At 39.7% G+C, this 18,088-nt stretch overlaps 1 protein-coding gene across 3 annotated transcripts in view; it reads right to left on the minus strand.

Moving 5' to 3' along the window:
- LOC103317046 (mitochondrial proton/calcium exchanger protein) overlaps positions 1–18,088 on the minus strand; it is a 164,248-nt gene that overhangs the window by 14,795 nt on the left and 131,365 nt on the right. Inside the window, exon 7 of one of the 3 annotated variants that reach the window (XM_031921451.2) lies at positions 16,437–16,784. The exons of the other annotated variants lie outside the window; for them this stretch is intronic. Within the exon in view, the coding sequence (XP_031777311.1) occupies positions 16,755–16,784 (30 nt within the window). The 3' untranslated portion in view covers positions 16,437–16,754. Of the gene's footprint in view, positions 1–16,436; positions 16,785–18,088 lie in introns of those variants that run through there. 3 annotated transcript variants of the gene reach the window in all.

Genomic DNA, 18,088 nt, shown 5'->3' on the forward strand with positions numbered 1-18,088 from the left:
TGCGCCCTCGGTTTCTGCTGCGTCGCTCGAAGTCGGCCGCGCGCTGCTCCAGGAATCCGTCGAGCTGGCCGTGCCCTGTTTCTTCTCGCCTTCACGCGCCCAGGAGATCCTGCCTGTGGCTGCACCTCTCTTTCCGATCGGGCTGATGCTCGCCGTGATCGGGATCGACGTGCTGGGGCCCCGCTCCATCCGCTGCTCGCCCCGTCGAGAGCGCCGGGTACTTCTTGCTGCTATCGCAGCTACCGGAAGAGTGAGCACTGGCACTTGGCGACTAGGCGCCGTTTCGTGTATAGCGCTGGCTCTCGTGTCGCGCTATACTTTCTCTCTCTATCTCTCACTTGCACCAACCTTGCTTGTCCTATGCTTATGCTTCGCGGGCGACTCCTGTCGCCTCGGCATGCGTCTCGTAGGCGCGTGTCGTGTAGTGTCTGTGTGTGCGTAAGCGCTGCTTACGCGCTTGTATGTGCTGTGTGCACGCTATTTTAGGTGTGTCCGTGTGCACTGTCACACAACTTTTTCTCCATGATTTGGGGTGTGCAGTAAATTTGTATAAAATATATTTGAATATTATAGTAAACATATGTAATACATTAATGGAAGTATATAATTGATGGTAATGTTTGTTTAAAACATCTATTGGATTATAAGTTACGGTTTATTAAAAAAAATTTATATTGTATAATATTAATTTATCTTTTTCTACTGATAAACTCATGTGAGTGTTCTTTATATGTATAAAGAAAATAATTACATAATGATTTTTGTCATTTCATATTCACAAACACATAGTTTTGAAAAAAGGATCATATCTGCAGAAATAATTCTTCGCAGCATCCCTTTCATCAGGATCAAATCTGCAGATTACATCTTGTGATATACATGAATGCATTCAGCATTAGTCATTTTATATTCACAAACAGATAACTTCGAAAGAGAGATCATATCTGCACAAAAAATTATTCACAGCATGCTTTTGATCTCGATCAAAACTGCAGATTACATTTTGTGATATGCATGAAACCATACGGCATTCGTCATTTCATATTCGCAAACACACAGTTTTAAAAGAAAGATCATATCAGCGCAATAAAATTATTTACAGCATGCCTTTCGTCTGAACCGAATCTGCAGATAACATCTTGCGTTATGCATGAAAGCATACAGCATTCATCATTTCGTATTCACAAACACATAGCTTTTCAATTGGAAAGGAAAAGGGTGTTTGAGAAGAGCAGCCTCACCCTGAGAACCCCAACAAAGAAAGAAGAAGAAACGAAAGAGAAGGAGGAAGAGGAAGAGGAAACGGCGAAAGGTGGAGAAATGGAGAAGATACAAGAGACACTCAACGATATGTGGAAGTTCATGCAGGAGAAAAAGGCGGAGAGATAAAGGGTGATGGGTGAGTGGGAGAAGAAATGGGAAAAGAAATGAAACGAGAGAGAAGAGGAAGCGAAGAAAGAGATGGATGAAATCAAAGCGATGAAGGAGGAAGAAAATAGGGAGAGATTGATAATAAGAGGCAAAAAAGGCAGCAGAAAAGGAGGAGCAGAAACGGGAAGAACTTATGAAGGAACGGGAGGCCAGGGTAAAGGAAATGCTGAGTAAGGAGAACGAGGGAGTATCAGGGAGCGACAAGCATAAGAAAGAAACGAGGGAAAGTAGAGAGGAGCTAGAATGGAGAGTAGAGGAGGAGTTACAGAGAGATAACATAAGAAACAACGTGGTTATAACGGGACTAGAAGGAGAAGGCTGGGACAAGAATAAACTAGAGAAATGGACGGATCAGTATGTAGGAGTGAAGGTCAGGAGGACATGGCTGGTAAGAGGAGACTAGGAGCAGAGTTCGAAAGCAGGGAAGAGAAAGAAAAGATAATAGCGGAAAAGAAGAAACTGAGAGGAACGCAAGTGTTTATAGACCACGACACAACATGGAAAAAAATGAGACATAAGGGAAAGCTGATGGACAAAGCAAAAGAGTGGAGAAGACAAGGAAAACAAGTGAAAGTGAGAAAAACTTCCTGAAAGTGGGAAATACGGAGTTCGTGTGGAGGATGAGAGAAGGAGAGTTTTTTTCGGAGAGAGGCAGAAAATAAGAAATAGGAGAGAAAAGGAAGAAGCAAAAAACGGGAAAAAATAAGGATCCTAAGCTGGAATTTGGCGGGGCTGAAAGGACTGGAGGAAGAAGGATGGAGTTTTATCAAGGGATTTGACATTATCTGCCGATAGGAGACCTGGGCGGAGAAGGGAGAGGAGGAGAAAGTAAGGAAGAGGCTAAAAGGATTTGAGACACAGGTAAGAGAAGCCATAAAGGGAGAAAGTAGGAGGAGGCTCAAAGGGGGGATGGTAATAGCAGTTAAATTAGGGAATAAAAAGGACAAAGTAGAATGGATGGAAAAAAAGACAGGGGAGTTCATAGGGGGTAAAATACAGATAAAAGGGGAGAAATGGTGGATAGGATCTACGTATATGAGAGAGGAAAGAGAGAAAAACTATGAAGAGATAGAAAATCTGGTAGAGAGAGCTGGGGGGGGGAGTACTCTGGTGCGCGGATCTAAATGCGAGAACGGGAAAAGAAGGAGGAGGTTTAGAAAGGAGGGAAACGATGAAATCAGGGCCTCAAAAGATACGGTAATAAATAAGGAAGGGGAAGAACTACTAAAAAGATTGAAGGATATGGCTGAGAATTTTAAATGGCAACATAGAGGGAGATGAGGAAGGGAAGCTCGCATACGTAGGGAGAATGGGCTGCTCGGTGATGGGATCGCAGACGAAGAAGGGAGGAGAAAAGTGTAAGGGATAAGGGTTCAAGATAGGGGAGACTATAGCGCGGTAGTAATAGAACTGGAGGTAAAGGGAAGGGCGGAGGGAAACAAAGTAGAGGAATTGTGGATGACGTCATGAACAGAAAAGGCAATCAAGGAGTACAGAAAATAGTTAGAGAGAGGGGGGAGAAGCTAAGACGTGGAGCCAGTTAAAGATTAAGATAGGAAGTGCGATACGATAAGAGAGGGGGACAGAGAGAGATACTTAAAAGCAAATAGAGAGTTAAGGAACCTGATTAGGAAAAAGAAAGAGGAAGAAACGCGAAAAGAGATCGACGAAGCTAGAGAGGACAGGTCAGGGAAAAATTCTAGAGCATGGTTAAAAAAAAGGAGAAAAGGGAAGAGAGAGCAGGTAGACAAGAACATAGAAGATGGGAAATGCATCGAGTTTTTTAGGGAGCAACTAGGAGAAAGAGAAGGTTAGCAATTTAGAGGCAGAGGGAAGTCGAGAAACAGAGGGAGGAGGAATAGAGATAGAGGAAGTAAAAGAGATAGTGAGGAGGTTGAAGGAAAGAAAAGCGCCTGGAGGTGGTGAGATTTAGAATGAGGCATGAAAATACGGTGAGGGAAAACTTATAGAAGAGTTAACAGAAATACTGGGAAAACTATGGGAGGAAGGGGGGCTATCAGGAGAATGGAAAAAGGGGACAGTAACACCGCTACACAAAAAGGGAGACAAGGGGGAATGCAAAAACTACATAGGAATCACACTGATGGACTCGGGCTACAAGATTTACGCGGAACTGATAAGGGGAAGAATGGAAAAGAAGATGGAAGAAGAGGACAGATTGAGCGACACACAAATGGGTTTCAAAAAAGGAAGAGGGACAACGGATGCTATATACGTGGTCAGCAAGATAGTGGAACAAGAATTAAGGTAGAAGGGAGGAAAGGTCGACGCATTCTTCGCAGACATAAGAGCGGCTTTTGACAAACTAAAGAGGGAAGAGATATGGAGAATGATACAGAAACTGGGAGTAAGCAAGAGAATAAGAGAAAGGGTGAAGGAGATATACGGGAGGACAGAATGCGAAGTGAAAGTTGGTAAAAGGAGAATCGGAAGCTTTGAAACACAGAAAGCAGTGAGACAGGGATGCCCGCTGAGCTCGCTACTATTCAACGTGGCCATGGCCGACTTAAAAGAGGATATAGGGAAGATACAAAAAGGCGGAGTGATCTTAGAAAAGAAAAAGGTATGGTCGATATCGTACGCGGATGACGTAGTTCTTTTGGCTACGAATGCAGGAGGCCGGAAGCAAATGCTGAAAAGATTTAAAAGAGTAATGGAGAGAAAGGGACTAGAGCTGAATACATAAAAGTCAAAGGTGATGATCTTCAGAAACGGGGGAAGAAGGGGAAAAGAGGACAACTTCAGTTGGAAAGGAGAAGACATACAGGTGGTAAAGAAATTTAAATACTTAGGATATGTAATGAAAGAAAATGGGAAAGAGAAAGAGCAGATCAGAAAAATGAAGGGAAAGGCAAACGCGATCCTGAGTACAGTGTGGGGTATAGGTAAAGCTTTATTCCGAGATAACTGGAAAATGAGAATGAAGTTATTCGATGCGCTCGTGATAAGCGTCATGGAATACGGAACAGAGATATGGGGATGGAAAGGCCAAGAGGAACTGGAAAAAATTCAGAGGTAGTAGATTAAATGGGTAATGAAGATGGAGAGGACGACACCAGCGCACATCATACATTGGGAAACGAAAAGGGCGATAAGATATGAGAAGAAGCTAAGAAGAGCAAAGAAGACTCGATACTGGGGAAATGCTAAAGCTTGCTTAAGAAAGGGGCAGAGCTGGAGGCACTGAAGAGAAGGGGAAAAGATGTGAGGAAGATAGAGCTGGAAAGATGTGGTATCTCAATGGGAGAAGACATCAGAAGAAGAATCGAGATAAGGGAAATAAGTACTAGAGAAAAGAAGAGAAAAGGATTTGTAGAATGTGCGGTAAATAGAAGGAAACTCTACAGCACATGATAGAAAATTGTAAGAAAACAAGGATAGAATGAGCGAAATGGGAAGATATGCGGGGGAGGAAAACCCCAAATAGGAGAGCTAAGTGGAATTATATGGAAAAGAAAAAAATAAGAAGAGACAGGTATTAAAGAGGTAGAACGGTCAGAAGAGAACAGATAGAAGAAGGGAGGAGCAAAATGTGGGAGAGAGAAATCATACTGCACAAAGGAGTGAATTGGGACGACAGCAAGGACCTGCACGAGTGGCTGGAAAATTTCCTGGAAGGTACTATATGGGAGGTAGAAGAAACAAAGAACAATGAAACGAAGAAAATAATATTTGCAAGCGTAGAAGAAATGGAAGAGATATGGAAAAGGAAGAAAGAGGATAACGTGAGAGGTGAGATAAGGCTGGAGCAGTGGATGAACGCTGAAGTGAGAAGGGCTAAAAGGGAGATTATGATAGCAAGGAAAAAGGAAGAGAAAGAGGAAGGGTCAATTTCAGGATCAGAATAGACGGGGCAGAGTTTGAATGGCTGAAAGACGAAGATAGAATACGGAAGGCAAAGGAGGAGAGAGAGAGAGGGACGAAGAAAAGGAGAGAAGGGTGAGAAGGAAGAACAAACATTGAGAACGGGTGAAAAGATAGAACGGAGAAGAAAGGAAGAATGTATGAAGCAAAGATAAAAGATATGAGATATGAAATACGATGTACTTAAGCGATAAAAATATGTATATTTAGATGTATATATGTAGATTTTTGTTGCTTTTTTTTACACTTTAATCATCTGTTATATTGTTTTCAATTGTTATTTATAATAATAATCAAACAGAATTAAATACAGATTTACTAAACCATTATAAAAATTAATTTAAATATTTGATAATAGTACATATTGAAAAAAGTATTTTTGTATCTTATCCCATCACATCACAAACTATATTAAAATGATAAAATATTGTATTGACATCGTTTATACAAAAAAAGTAACTTTCACATATTTTATTCTTGTAAAACCTGCTCCAAATGAAAAATAATAAACAACATATATGGTCTGCGAGTGAAGCGAGCATTATTTGCTAGTGCACTTATTAATAACTTTAGCGCATAGTTTTAAGATTGCTACTCCTGAATTAGTTGATAAAATTATCTCTGCTGAAATTCCTGATGCTCAGAAACCAATGGTGCAAGAAATCGTTTTAAAAAACATGGTATATAGTCCATGTGGTAATTGGTGTCAGGTAGATAGAAAGTGTTCTAAAAAATTTCCTAAATGTTTTGTAAACGAAACAAAAATGGATAAAAATGGTTATCTTAACTACCGCAAAATAGATACAGGGATCTCATATGAGCAAACTAATAGCAATGTAGTTGATTGTAAATGGGTTGTACCATATTGTCCAACTCTGTTAGAGATATTTAACTTTTATATTAAGTATCAGATCTATTAAATATTTGTATAAATACACATATAAAGGTCATGATGCTGCTAATGTAGTAATTGGTGAATATAATGAAGAATGAATCACGATGAAATTCAAGATTTTCTAGAGACACGATATGTTGTACCTGTTGAAGCATGTTACCGCTTACCTAGTAAAGTATTACAAGATAAAAGTCATGCTATAATAAGATGCCATTACATTTACCCAATCAACACCGTATTGTTATTATTGCTGGAATAGAAATAGAAAATCTGAATTGTTCGAGTAGTATGTTACTAGATTATTTCAAGCTGAATTCAGAAAATCCGGAAGCGAGAAAATATTTCTATACTGATATTCAAAGCTACTTTGTATATAAAAAACAAAAGATTGATGGTTTAACAGTTTCCAGTTAGCAAGTTCGTAAACAACTTTTTAATTGTATTGGTCGTATGTATTCAATTAGTCCAACACAATTAGAATTATATCATTTACGACTATTATTATTACATGTAAAGGGTTCTCTACGAGTTTTAAAATCTGTTAATGGTGTCTTAAAACCTACATTTTCAGCAGCGTGTTTAGCTCTAGGTCTCATAGAAGACGAATGGATTAGAGCTATGCAGGAAGCAGCCGTATGAATGATGCCAGTATAACTTCGACAATTGTTTGTTCGTATTCTGATTCATTTTCAACCTGTTGGCCCTGAAGAATGGGAAAGGTTCCAAGAGTTTTCTCGAACAAATTAAATAATTATAAGTTATCATAAGCTTATGCTCATATTAATACCTTATTAAATATGGAAGGTAGATCTTTAAATAATTTTCCTACCATGGATCAAAGAGTAGAATAAACATTAGATGATGATATAGGTTTGTTGTTTGATTATACCAATAACGCAAATTTGCCTCAAATGGCGCATCTTGGTCAAGAGTAATATATGCAATTAAATAAGGAACAAAAGGAAATTGTGGATACAGTTCTTCATGCAGTTGATACCAATAACCATGCAAGAAATAATTGCATATATATTGACGGTCAAGGAAGATCTGGAAAAACATTTATTCATAGAACTTTATATAACATATTGACGTCAAAAATGTTAAAGTATATTCAATGGCATTTACTGGAATTGCGGCGACATTACTCCTTCATAGAAAGACAGTTCATGAAACGTTTGGCTTGCCAGTTCCAACGTATCACAATTCATCATCAAGTATTAAAGCGCAATCTAAAGAAGGTCAAATACTAAAAGAAGCTAACGTAATTATCTGGGATAAAGCTTCAATGGCTCCGAGATATGCTTTAGAAATAGCAAATCGAACATTGCAATATATCATGAACAATAATTTGCCATTTGGAGGAAAAATTATTATATTAGGAGGAGATTTTCGGCAACTTCTTCCAATTAAAATTAATGGAACTTGATGTGAAACTATAAATCATTACATTAAATACAGTGAATTGTTGAAATATTTTAAAAAGTTTACATTTACCACAAATATGAGAGTAATGCCTAATGTAATTCATTTTGCAAAATTTATATCAGAAATTAATAACGGAACATTAAATGATATGCATGACTACTTAATGTTCCTGAACACTTCGTTCTTAATGCAAATAATAACATAGCTTACCATTTATTCGGTAAATTAATTGAAAAACAGCAATTTGAAAAAATGAACAAATGTGCTATACTGTCAGCTCGAAATGTTGATGTTGATATCAATAAACAAGTTTCAAACTTATAAGATATATCTGATCTATACTGGTATAGACAGCACTGATGATTGCAATAACTGTGAATTAGATGAAATACTTTCGCCAGAATATTAAAATTCTTTAAATCTATCTGCTGGGCGTACACACGATTAACCCTTACAGACGGACCAGTCTTGTGGAATACAGGAATAAATTTCTTTAAGGGGATAGATATACCTTTAATTGTCAAAAAATGAAAAATTCAATTTTTTGTTTATATTTTTTCCAAATTGTTTAAAAAATAAATTAAACTATTGAATATATTCAGGTATAATGTAAGAAACATAAAACCATGTTTATACGTGCCATATTATCAGGTATGACATTTCTTCGAAGGCCAAAATTCAGAATTTCCATTTTTCAGCTACCGCATACTTACTTAAGATTTGGGCTTCGAAGGGCACTTTTATACTTATAGATATGCTTCAAACACATATAGTTTCCAGATGATATAAACAAAAAATTGAATTTTTTTATTTTTTGACTATTTAAGGTGTATCCGTCCCCTTAAAAACATAATAACGAATCAAGGTATATGTTTACGCCGTTTGAATCTCGTGTGCTAGACTCTGCGTTGACTAAACCAAAGACCCCTCGCAACCCAGTTTTGTGGAACTCACCCCCTCCATCGAGGTCAAGGCCGCAACAAAACTGGAGCGCAGCGGGCCTCTCGCTCTCTTGTTCCGTCACTCTCCAAGTGATAAGTACTCTCTTCTTGCTATCACGCGTCCGCGAACAGTTCTCTACACGCACATTCACATTTACATACCACGAATTTAAATCATATTGTTATACACACCTAAATTTACGTTACATTATGGTCCTTCGAGCCAGATCTAGGCTCGAGTTTTAAGAGAACTGAGAGTGACACGATCTTGCGAACACGGTATAAGTACTCTACCATCAAGACTTAAAGTTTTGCTAGTCTCTGACTGTAAAACTATCAAAACTTTTGAGCCACGCGAGTAAAGTGCTTTTCCGGACTGGAGAACTCGCCTCCGGGACTTTCGCTGCACGAGTGAAAAGCGATCCGCGTGCGATTTAAGTGTATTTTCGGACAGTGTAAAATTCGCGTACGGAACTCTCGTAAACTTAGAATTTTTGCGCCGTAGCAGTGCCACCTTTTCGAGCGCTCGCCACGTGCTTAGCCCTTGCTTCTGCGCACGCCTCGCCACGCACTTCTAATTACGACGGCAGACGACCGTCAGTGCTGCTCCTCCACGTCGCAACGTCCACTGCTGATCAAGTTAACCTCCGCGCAGACACCTGTTGCTGCCTCTGCTGTTGGTAGAGTTTCTACTATTGTTGGTGCTACGAAATTGGTGCTGAAGATGGACCTGCTGCTCTGCTTCGCCAGGATCTACGAGGCGGATAAGTATCTTTTCAATAGCTTTTTCGCTAGCTTTGCTGTATATACTGCTAGGCGCGAGGTCTCGCTTTGCTTTTTTTTTGTTTGATTTACCATGGCTCCTCAAGTCACTGCAAATATGTGGGACACTCTTATCGCTGTACAAAAGGCATCTGGCCATGCCATCTCCAAGATTCTGACTAACCTTAATAAACTCGGTCAGGATCTAGCTACCACATAGGTTCTCAGAAACCGACTACTGCAGCTGGACAGCTACTGGCAAAACTTTCATGACAAGCACCAGCAGCTCTATGAGTACTATGAGGATCTTAAACAGGAGGAATACTTCACCTCTGACTTCTTTTTAGAGATAGAACAAACCTATCTCAGCGCCAAGGGAAAGTTTAATTCTGTGTAATTCCTACCCAAGCTGCCACTGACTAGGTTTAGCGGCCTTCCGGAAGAGTGGGAGACGTTCAAGGAGCTCCAGTCCTTCAACATCAGAACCTGGTCTCCTGCTTGTATGGAAATGCACGTCAAAGGGTGGAAAACATGACCATCGTGGGAGACAACTTCGAGGTAGCGTGGGACGCATTCGTGTCCAGGTATGATAATAAACATCTACGCTTATCAGTGCAACTAAACAAACTCCTTGGTATCCAACTGGCTTTCTGCAAGTCCGTGGCTGAGATCAGTCGCCTCATGAACATTACAACACAGAGAATCAGGGCTTTGCGCAGCTTGAAAAGGCCCGTGGACCACTGAGGCGATTGGTTTGTCCAGCTGGTCGTCTTCAACCTTGACTGGCAGATCAGAGAGAACTGAATCCTTGAACATTGTACGCTGCAGTGATAATCCACAAAGCTACCAATCCAAGGGGAAGCCAGTCACCGCCCAGAACGCCGAGCCAACTCAGGCTAATTTGAAACCTGTTTCAACAGACCTGACTAGCAATTCTACGACCAAGAAGAAGTCCAACAAGACTCCAGGCTGCGCTATCTGCGAGGGTGAGCACTTTTCATGATACTGCCCAAAGCTGCTGCAGAAATGCCATCACCAGAGGAGGGAGATGGTGGAGAATTTGAGAATATGCCTTAAATACCTGTGCCCAGGACACTGCTCTTCTGCGTGCTCCTCTAAAAATCCTTTACCAGGACAACAACAATAACCACTCAACACCTACGATGGATGAATTCATGCCACCCGGTTCCAAGCCAGGCTTCGCCCAGGTAAGATCCAACCAATTAAATAGTTATTCTACAGCTGTGGGACATACTACCCTCCTGGGTACTGCTTAAGTGCTCCTGCAATCTACAGCAGGCACCACCTTGGAGTTTCGAACCCTCATCGACCCTTGCTCGGAGAGTTCCTTTGTCTCTCAGAAGGCAGCCCAAGCTCGAAGACTCACTTACACCCCTTGTAACACCACTGTAACGGGCGTAGGTGGAGAGATGACTGCCATTTCTTTTTCGACAACTTTTCTTACTTTTAAATCAAAGGTGGATATTTCCCTGTGTATATTCTTTTCAGCTTTTATCCTGCCTCGAATATCTGCTCTGCTATTTCGACTCTCAGTCGACTAAGGAAGGCTGGACTACCTTAACGGATTGAATGTGGCTAATCCAAGCTTTGCTCAACCAGGCTCTGTCGACTTCATCCTGGGAGGTGAACTCGTTCCTACCATGATTCTGGAGAGTTTGTGCAAGGGTGCTGTCAACCTCCCTGTGGCTCATCGGACCAGACTGATGTAGATCCTCACAGGTCCTTCTACAGGCAACTCTGCAGCTGCATAACCGACTTTCCGGTGCTTCCAGACCAGCACAACCACTTCTGACAAGCTGAGACGCTTCTGGGAAGTTGAAAAGGCCGCGACAGACTCTCCAATGACTCCAGATGAGCTCACACACTCTCGAAACAAGACTGGCCGTTACGTGGTGAGGTTGCCCTTTCACTGCAAACCCTTGACACCTGGCTCTCGCGCAGTCGCACTTAGCAGATTGCTGTCGGACGAGAGGTGCCTCACGAAAGACGCAGAATATCGCCTGGCATACTTCACTTTCTAGCCAAGCCCATTGACACAGAGAATTGCTTCCTACCACACCACGCTGTAATTAGGCGTAAGCTTCGTGTCGTATTCGGGGTGGTTTTGAACGAGTTCCTACACGCTGGTCCAAACCTACAGCTGGCTATCATCATAGTCCTCACTCGCTGGCGTTGACATCGCTTCGTCTTCACGGCCGACATTGGAAAGATGTTCCGCCAGATACTCGTTCACAGAGAAGACTGCACCTGGCAACGGATCCTATGGAGAACTTGACTAGAATTCCTGGTGCAAGACTACCAGCTGCTCACCGTCACTTACGGCACAGCCAGCGCGCCCTACCTATCCCTGAGGGCGTTGCTCCAGCTCGCTGAGGATGAAGAGGAGAACTTCTCGCTAGGCGCTCAAACTCTCAGAGAGAATGTATACGTGGACGATTCATGGCGGACCACAGCTGATCCAGAATCACCTTCTAAGACGTTATTTGATCTCGCAGTCACGCAGTCGAGTCGGACAGGTTTTTCGCTGCCTGTGCTTGCAAGGCTGCACGTTCGAGCAGCAAATGGCTCCGCTACCAGCACCATGAGTCACTCCAGGACGTCCCTTCACAGTTACCGGACTCGACTATGCCGGCCCTTTCGCAGTCAGGACATTAAAGAACAGAGGACAACGATCGTCGAAAGGGTATGTTACGATATTTACATGCTTAGTCACCACAGCAGTACACATTAGGATAGTCTCAGACTGCTCCTCCAAGACCTTCCTCCTGGCATTTTGACGGTTCTTGTTGAGAAGAGGGTTCTGTCGTCAGGTCTACAGCGACAACGGAGCCACATTCCAAGGCACTGACTCCGAGATGCGCCACCTTTTCAAGGAGACGTCAGAATTCAGTCAGGAAGTAGCTGAGGCCATGTAAGCTGATGGGGCAGCTTGGAACTTCATCCCCCTCAGAGCCCCGCACTTTGGTGGTCTCTCGGAGGCGGCAGTGAAGTCTTTCAAGCACCATTTGAAGAGAGTCATTGGGGATACCAAGCTCACCATCGAGGAATTCTCCACCTTGGCTGCGTACATCGAAGTCTGCCTGAATTCCAGGCCACTTAGCTCTATAAGTACGGATCCAACTGACCTGGATGCCCTATACCAGGCCATATCCTTATCCGGACAACTCTCAAAGCTCCTTCAGGGCCATTATCTACGTTAACATCTGTTACAGGACTTCAGAGATGGCAGTACGTAAGCCAAATGCAGCAATACTTCTGGCACAGGTCCGCATAGAGGTCCATCCAGGTTCGGATAGCTTGGCTGATGTGGCCACGCTACGCACAACGTCTACCACCCTGCAGCGTCCCTTAACTAAGGTCATCCTCCTACCACGAAACCAGCAGACCGCCTTACAATACGCCGCGCTTACCAACCGCGCCCCGTCCAACTGACCTTCTAGAGAGGTTTAACGCCGGGCGGCTTCACTGGAGATGTCTCAAGAATCCCAAGACGTAAACTAAGTTACACATGTATACACTATAGAGTCATACACTTGCTTGTTCAGATCGGGTCGTATTTTAATAATTGATACTCTCATTCTGTGTTCTCTCACCTTCTGGCGAGCAGATCAGCATCACGAACGCCATCGCGTTAAAGTCCCAAATTCTGTAATTCGATACGCGCCGTTACAGTACAAATATCTTTTTGCATTTCATTTAAAACTTTTATTTTCAATTATTGTAAATAAATTTAATTAAAGGGCTAAGAATTTGAATTTAGCACTGAAAATTACTAATAAAACTCAGTAACCCAATCCAATTAAAACTGATTTAATTATACAGGGTGGGCCATTTTAATCAAACCAGTCTAATAACTCCTAAATTAAGCCATGAACAGAAAAATTGTTCAGATGAAAGTTGTCCAGGATCAAGGGGGACATCTTTTTGTGCAATTAGTTTTGACCTTGAACTCAAATTTCAAGGTCATTTGAAGGTCAAATTTTTTTTAAAAATAGGAACCCCTATTTTTGATAGCAGATTCGGAAAGAACAGGAAATTTTACGTCCGAAACGTCCGAAAGTCAACATCCTCTAAAAGCTCTGGCAGTCGATCTCTGAGCAATGCCAAATAACTATTCTGGTTAACATTTTGACCGAAAAAATATGGCCCAATCAGGTAACCATTAATGATCCCACACCACACCATTAAAATCCATCGGTTTTGATGGTCAATAGCCTTGTACCAGTGGGGATTTACAGGTGACCAGTAGTGACTATTGTGCCTATTTAATTGACCATCACTGCGAAATATAGCCTCGTCAAAAAACATAACAAATCTGAAAACATCTGGATCATTTTGTAAAACTCCTAAAGCCCACTGGCAAAAGTTAATACGCATTAGAAAATGGCGTGGCCTCAGCTCATGAACTAATCTTATGTGGTAATCGTGATAGTGGAGATTATTGAGAATTCTCAATGCTGTTCTTCGTGGTATACCGATTTCTCTTTCAATTTGTCGACTTCTAATTTGTGGATTGAGATGAACAGCTGCTAAGGCGGCTATAACATTAGGATCATTTTCGTTGTATTCGTGGTGTCTGCGTTGACGACGAAGATGTCCATCACGAGCTCTTCGAAGTAATCTGATTAATGTGTCGTGAGTAGGACGCCTTCTTAGAGGAAAGCGTTCAGCGTAGAGTCGCACCGCGGCTCTGGCATTGTTTTGCGTTTCGCCTAAGATCATTATCATATCAACAATTTCATTGGATTGATAATCGCCCATGTTGAAAATTTTGTTTATAATAAGAAAAACTATTTTATTTACATTCACTCTTTATTGAAATTGAAACTAAACCAAAATAAGAAAGTGACAACAAAAAAAGGAGGAATTTTCAAACTGTATAATTTTTAAATCAAATTTGTAACTTCTTATTTTCTTACGTTAAGACATTGTGATTTAAATTGAAGACAGTTTGAGAACAATCGTTACAATTCATACTAGATTAAAGAAATTCAACTTAAAAAAAAACATCTAAACTGGAAGTGATGCACTGTGGCAAATACAATTATTAAAATTTTTTTTTAATATTACAAAAGAAAAATGCTGTTTAATATTTTATCTTAAATAATGTATTTTTTAACATCCTACCTTTATTGTTTAACCATTTTTTACGCTTTTGAAACGTTAAACTTTTACTTGACTCTGCTTCGATCGTGAATGAATTGACAACATTGATTTTTAACGTTCCATTTCCCACTTCCATTAAGAACTCAGATATTTAAAATTATCATGTTTACTTCAAAATTTACTTTTGACCACTAAAAATTTGTTAACGAATGTTAAACAAGCATCCTAGTGAGAGGCAAGGGGACTAACAGTAAACAAGCACCCCAGTGAGAGGCAAGGGGACTCACGTTAAAAAAGCACCCCAAAGGGAACATAATCCTAATACGTCCACGTCGTTGTTCCTGGGTAGCGCTGAAATTAGGGAATTATTTTGTTTTCAAGGTAAATATTTTCATGGTCATTGTCACATTGGGTTTGAATATTCATCATAAAACTACATTAACTACGATTATTCTATCAGAAAATGGGTTTAAATAGCAATTACAGTATTTCTTAACATTTGACCTTGAAATGACCTTGTGAAGGTCATGAAAAAAATTTTGAAATACCATTTCAGACGTAAAATTTCCTGTTCTTTCCGAATCTGCTATCGTTCCTATTATTAAAAAAATTTGACCTTCAAATGACCTTGAAATTTGAGTTCAAGGTCAAAACTAATTGCACAAAAAGATGACCCCCTTGATCCTGGATAACTTTCATCTGAACAATTTTTCTGTTCACGGCTTAATTTAGGAGTTATTAGACTGGTTTGATTAAAATGGCCCACCCTGTATAATCGGTTTAAATCTGTTGTAATCTGTAAATTGTATAATACTGATAAGACCCTGAAATGGTACACGTCACGCTATCTCACGTCTGTACTATACGCGCTTAGACATTGCTTTCTCTTTCTCTTCTCTCTCCTCCTTACACCTCCCTCTCCCCCTCTCTCTGTCAAAAGAATAGCTGCTTAAGAGAAATATACTAGATCGGTAAAATAGTGATTTTCTTTTTCTGAGTCACGGCGTACTTACTTTAATTAAAATTTATATTATTTATATTGAGACAGTGGCCCCACCGGGTAGATAAGAGAGCAGCAACAGATAACTTTCCGGCTTCGGCAAGTTACGGACTATGTGACACCCTTTTTTATGGTCTATAACAGTGCTTTAATCAATTGAACATTCTTTGATAAATAATAAACAATATCTTTCGCTCAAAAGAAATATCCGATTGTGGTTTGAGGCAAGGCAATGAGGTTTTACAATTTCCGTAATGTTTCCTAGTTTTTGCTGACTCGAAAATAATTTTTTTGCTCTATAAGCTGCTTTTGGCGCGACATTCAAATTTAAAAATATTGATTTTGATATAATAAGTAAATTCTTTTTAGAATAATTGATAAATATAATTTTTGTTTATTATATTTGAAAGTTTAAGAACATAATAAGTTTAGGCTTATGTCCATAGCCGGTACAGTGTATTTGTTTTGAAAGCGAGAGTGACAAATACAGAATGATAGGCAGAGAGAATTATTGGAAATATAGGTTGTGTGCGCGTCTATAGAATAGATACGAGTTTAGTGCTCGGGAATGCGAGAGAGGGGATTGCTTACGGCGCTCCAACAATAATCTAAAGTATTATATGAACCTTTTGTTTTCGAATGACTTTATATTATCGTCAATACGTGCTATACTTACGCACTTGCGTGTACTCTTCCAAATATTTACAGTAAGTAAGTATTCTTAAATTTTTGTAAAAAAATATTTTGTTATGTAATTGTTATACTCTTATTCTGTTGAATATTATGAATCATATTCATTTAAGGAATCATTATTTGAAAAATTACCGTTCGGTTTCAAAAAATTTGTTTTTAAGTGGTTCTCCTTTTTCGATATGTTACAACTGAGGAAGAAATCGAACGGGGGAAAGCAAGAAAAAAGGCTGCAGTCACAGCAAAAAAGGGACGATGCAAAAAGAAAAAAGCTTATTGGTAAAGAAAGATTGAGAAACCATTTTATTAATAAGAAAGAGAAAAGATCAAGTAAAAATTATTTTTTTAACAAATAATTCTATGTTTTTTAAATAACTTTTCACAGTAATGCATGTAGTCACCTTCATCTTGACGAAAACCAGCTTGAACAGCATTTATCATCTTCGCTATCTCCTAAAGAAAACCTGAACGTGAACTTGGTGACATGCCATATAATTTAAATGACGGGCCTTCAGGCAGCAATACAATTTTGCAGCATGTGCATGAAAATTCACCTACGTTGCCCATTGTCAATAATGATTCATGTAGAAATAGAGGATTAACTCAAAAAAATCTCCCTGATGATCTCCTGTGAAGAAGCATTACCGAAAATATAATAAAACTAAACCAGAAACTGCAACTTTTCTTAGAAGAAAAAAATTGTATTCGTCGGTACAAAATTATTTTCTGATGAAAACTCTTCGTAAGCTCCAGGAGCTGGACATTTTGTCGTTAGGAAAAAGGTAAAAAATCAAAAATGCTATTTGGCAGATACTATACAAAATCTGCACAAGAAATAGTGTGCAACTGTTGGAAACATATGTCGAGGTTTATTTTATAAATTAAAACCATGGTGTTTTTCAAAGCTGAAGGTTTCAGCTCTGGAAACTCGTTTATGCGCAATTAATGAAAATATGAAAATGAAGTTTCAAAGAATTCGTCTGCACAAAATAACGGAACAGAAAAGTTTTACCGAATATGTACAAAGTATCTGTTGCAATACCGAAAATGAAAAATGTATCATTCAAACGTGTAACAGTTGGGAAGATCGTAAGTTGCCTAATACCTCTCAATCACAATCTGAAACCTATTATAAATGTTGGAAATCAGATAATGTCATGCGTGAAGGTGCCAAGCGTCGCACTTATGATGTGAAAATAATGTCAAAACATCGAATTCGGTGTACCGTTGACAATTTAATCATAGAATTCAATAACGACGTAACAAAATTTTCGAAACATCGATATACTACAACTAGTCAATTTAAGTCCTTAAATACGTTAAAAGCAAAAATTAAGAAAGATGAGGTTTATATTCTTATTGATTTCTCTAAAAATTATAATTGCAAATATGGTCGAGAAATCCACGCTGCTCATTTTGGCGCTTCAAAAACAGATATCCGTTCACAGTGGGGGATTCTATTATAAAAACGAAGAAGACCAAATCAAATTCGAATCATTTGCGGTACTTTCTGATGATTTGACTCACGATGCAGTTGCAGTATGGGCTTTACTTCAATCTATTTTGAGTCAAATAAAAATGATTGCCCAATGTCGAAACATTACACTTCAAGAGTGATGGGCCTCCCACACAATATAAAAATAAAACCAATTTTTTTTCTGGTTTTATTTTTCAAGAAAACTGCATCTTAAACACGCCACGTGGAACTTCACATCTGCTGGTCACGGAAAAAGTGTGGTTGATGCCATTGGAGGGGGTGTAAAAGAAATGTGTGATAGATTCGTTACAAATGATGATGACATTACTTGTCCCACTGCTTTGAGCAATTTCATTAATTAGAGTGAGTCGGTCATCAAATGTTACATTAAAAACAAAAGATATTTTCGAAAGTCGTAAACAAGTGCCTGAAGACTTGAAACCAGTTAAGGAAAC

The sequence above is a fragment of the Nasonia vitripennis genome (genome assembly GCF_009193385.2).
Source record: "Nasonia vitripennis strain AsymCx chromosome 1 unlocalized genomic scaffold, Nvit_psr_1.1 chr1_random0011, whole genome shotgun sequence".
In the NCBI taxonomy this organism is placed as follows: Eukaryota; Metazoa; Arthropoda; class Insecta; order Hymenoptera; family Pteromalidae; genus Nasonia; species Nasonia vitripennis.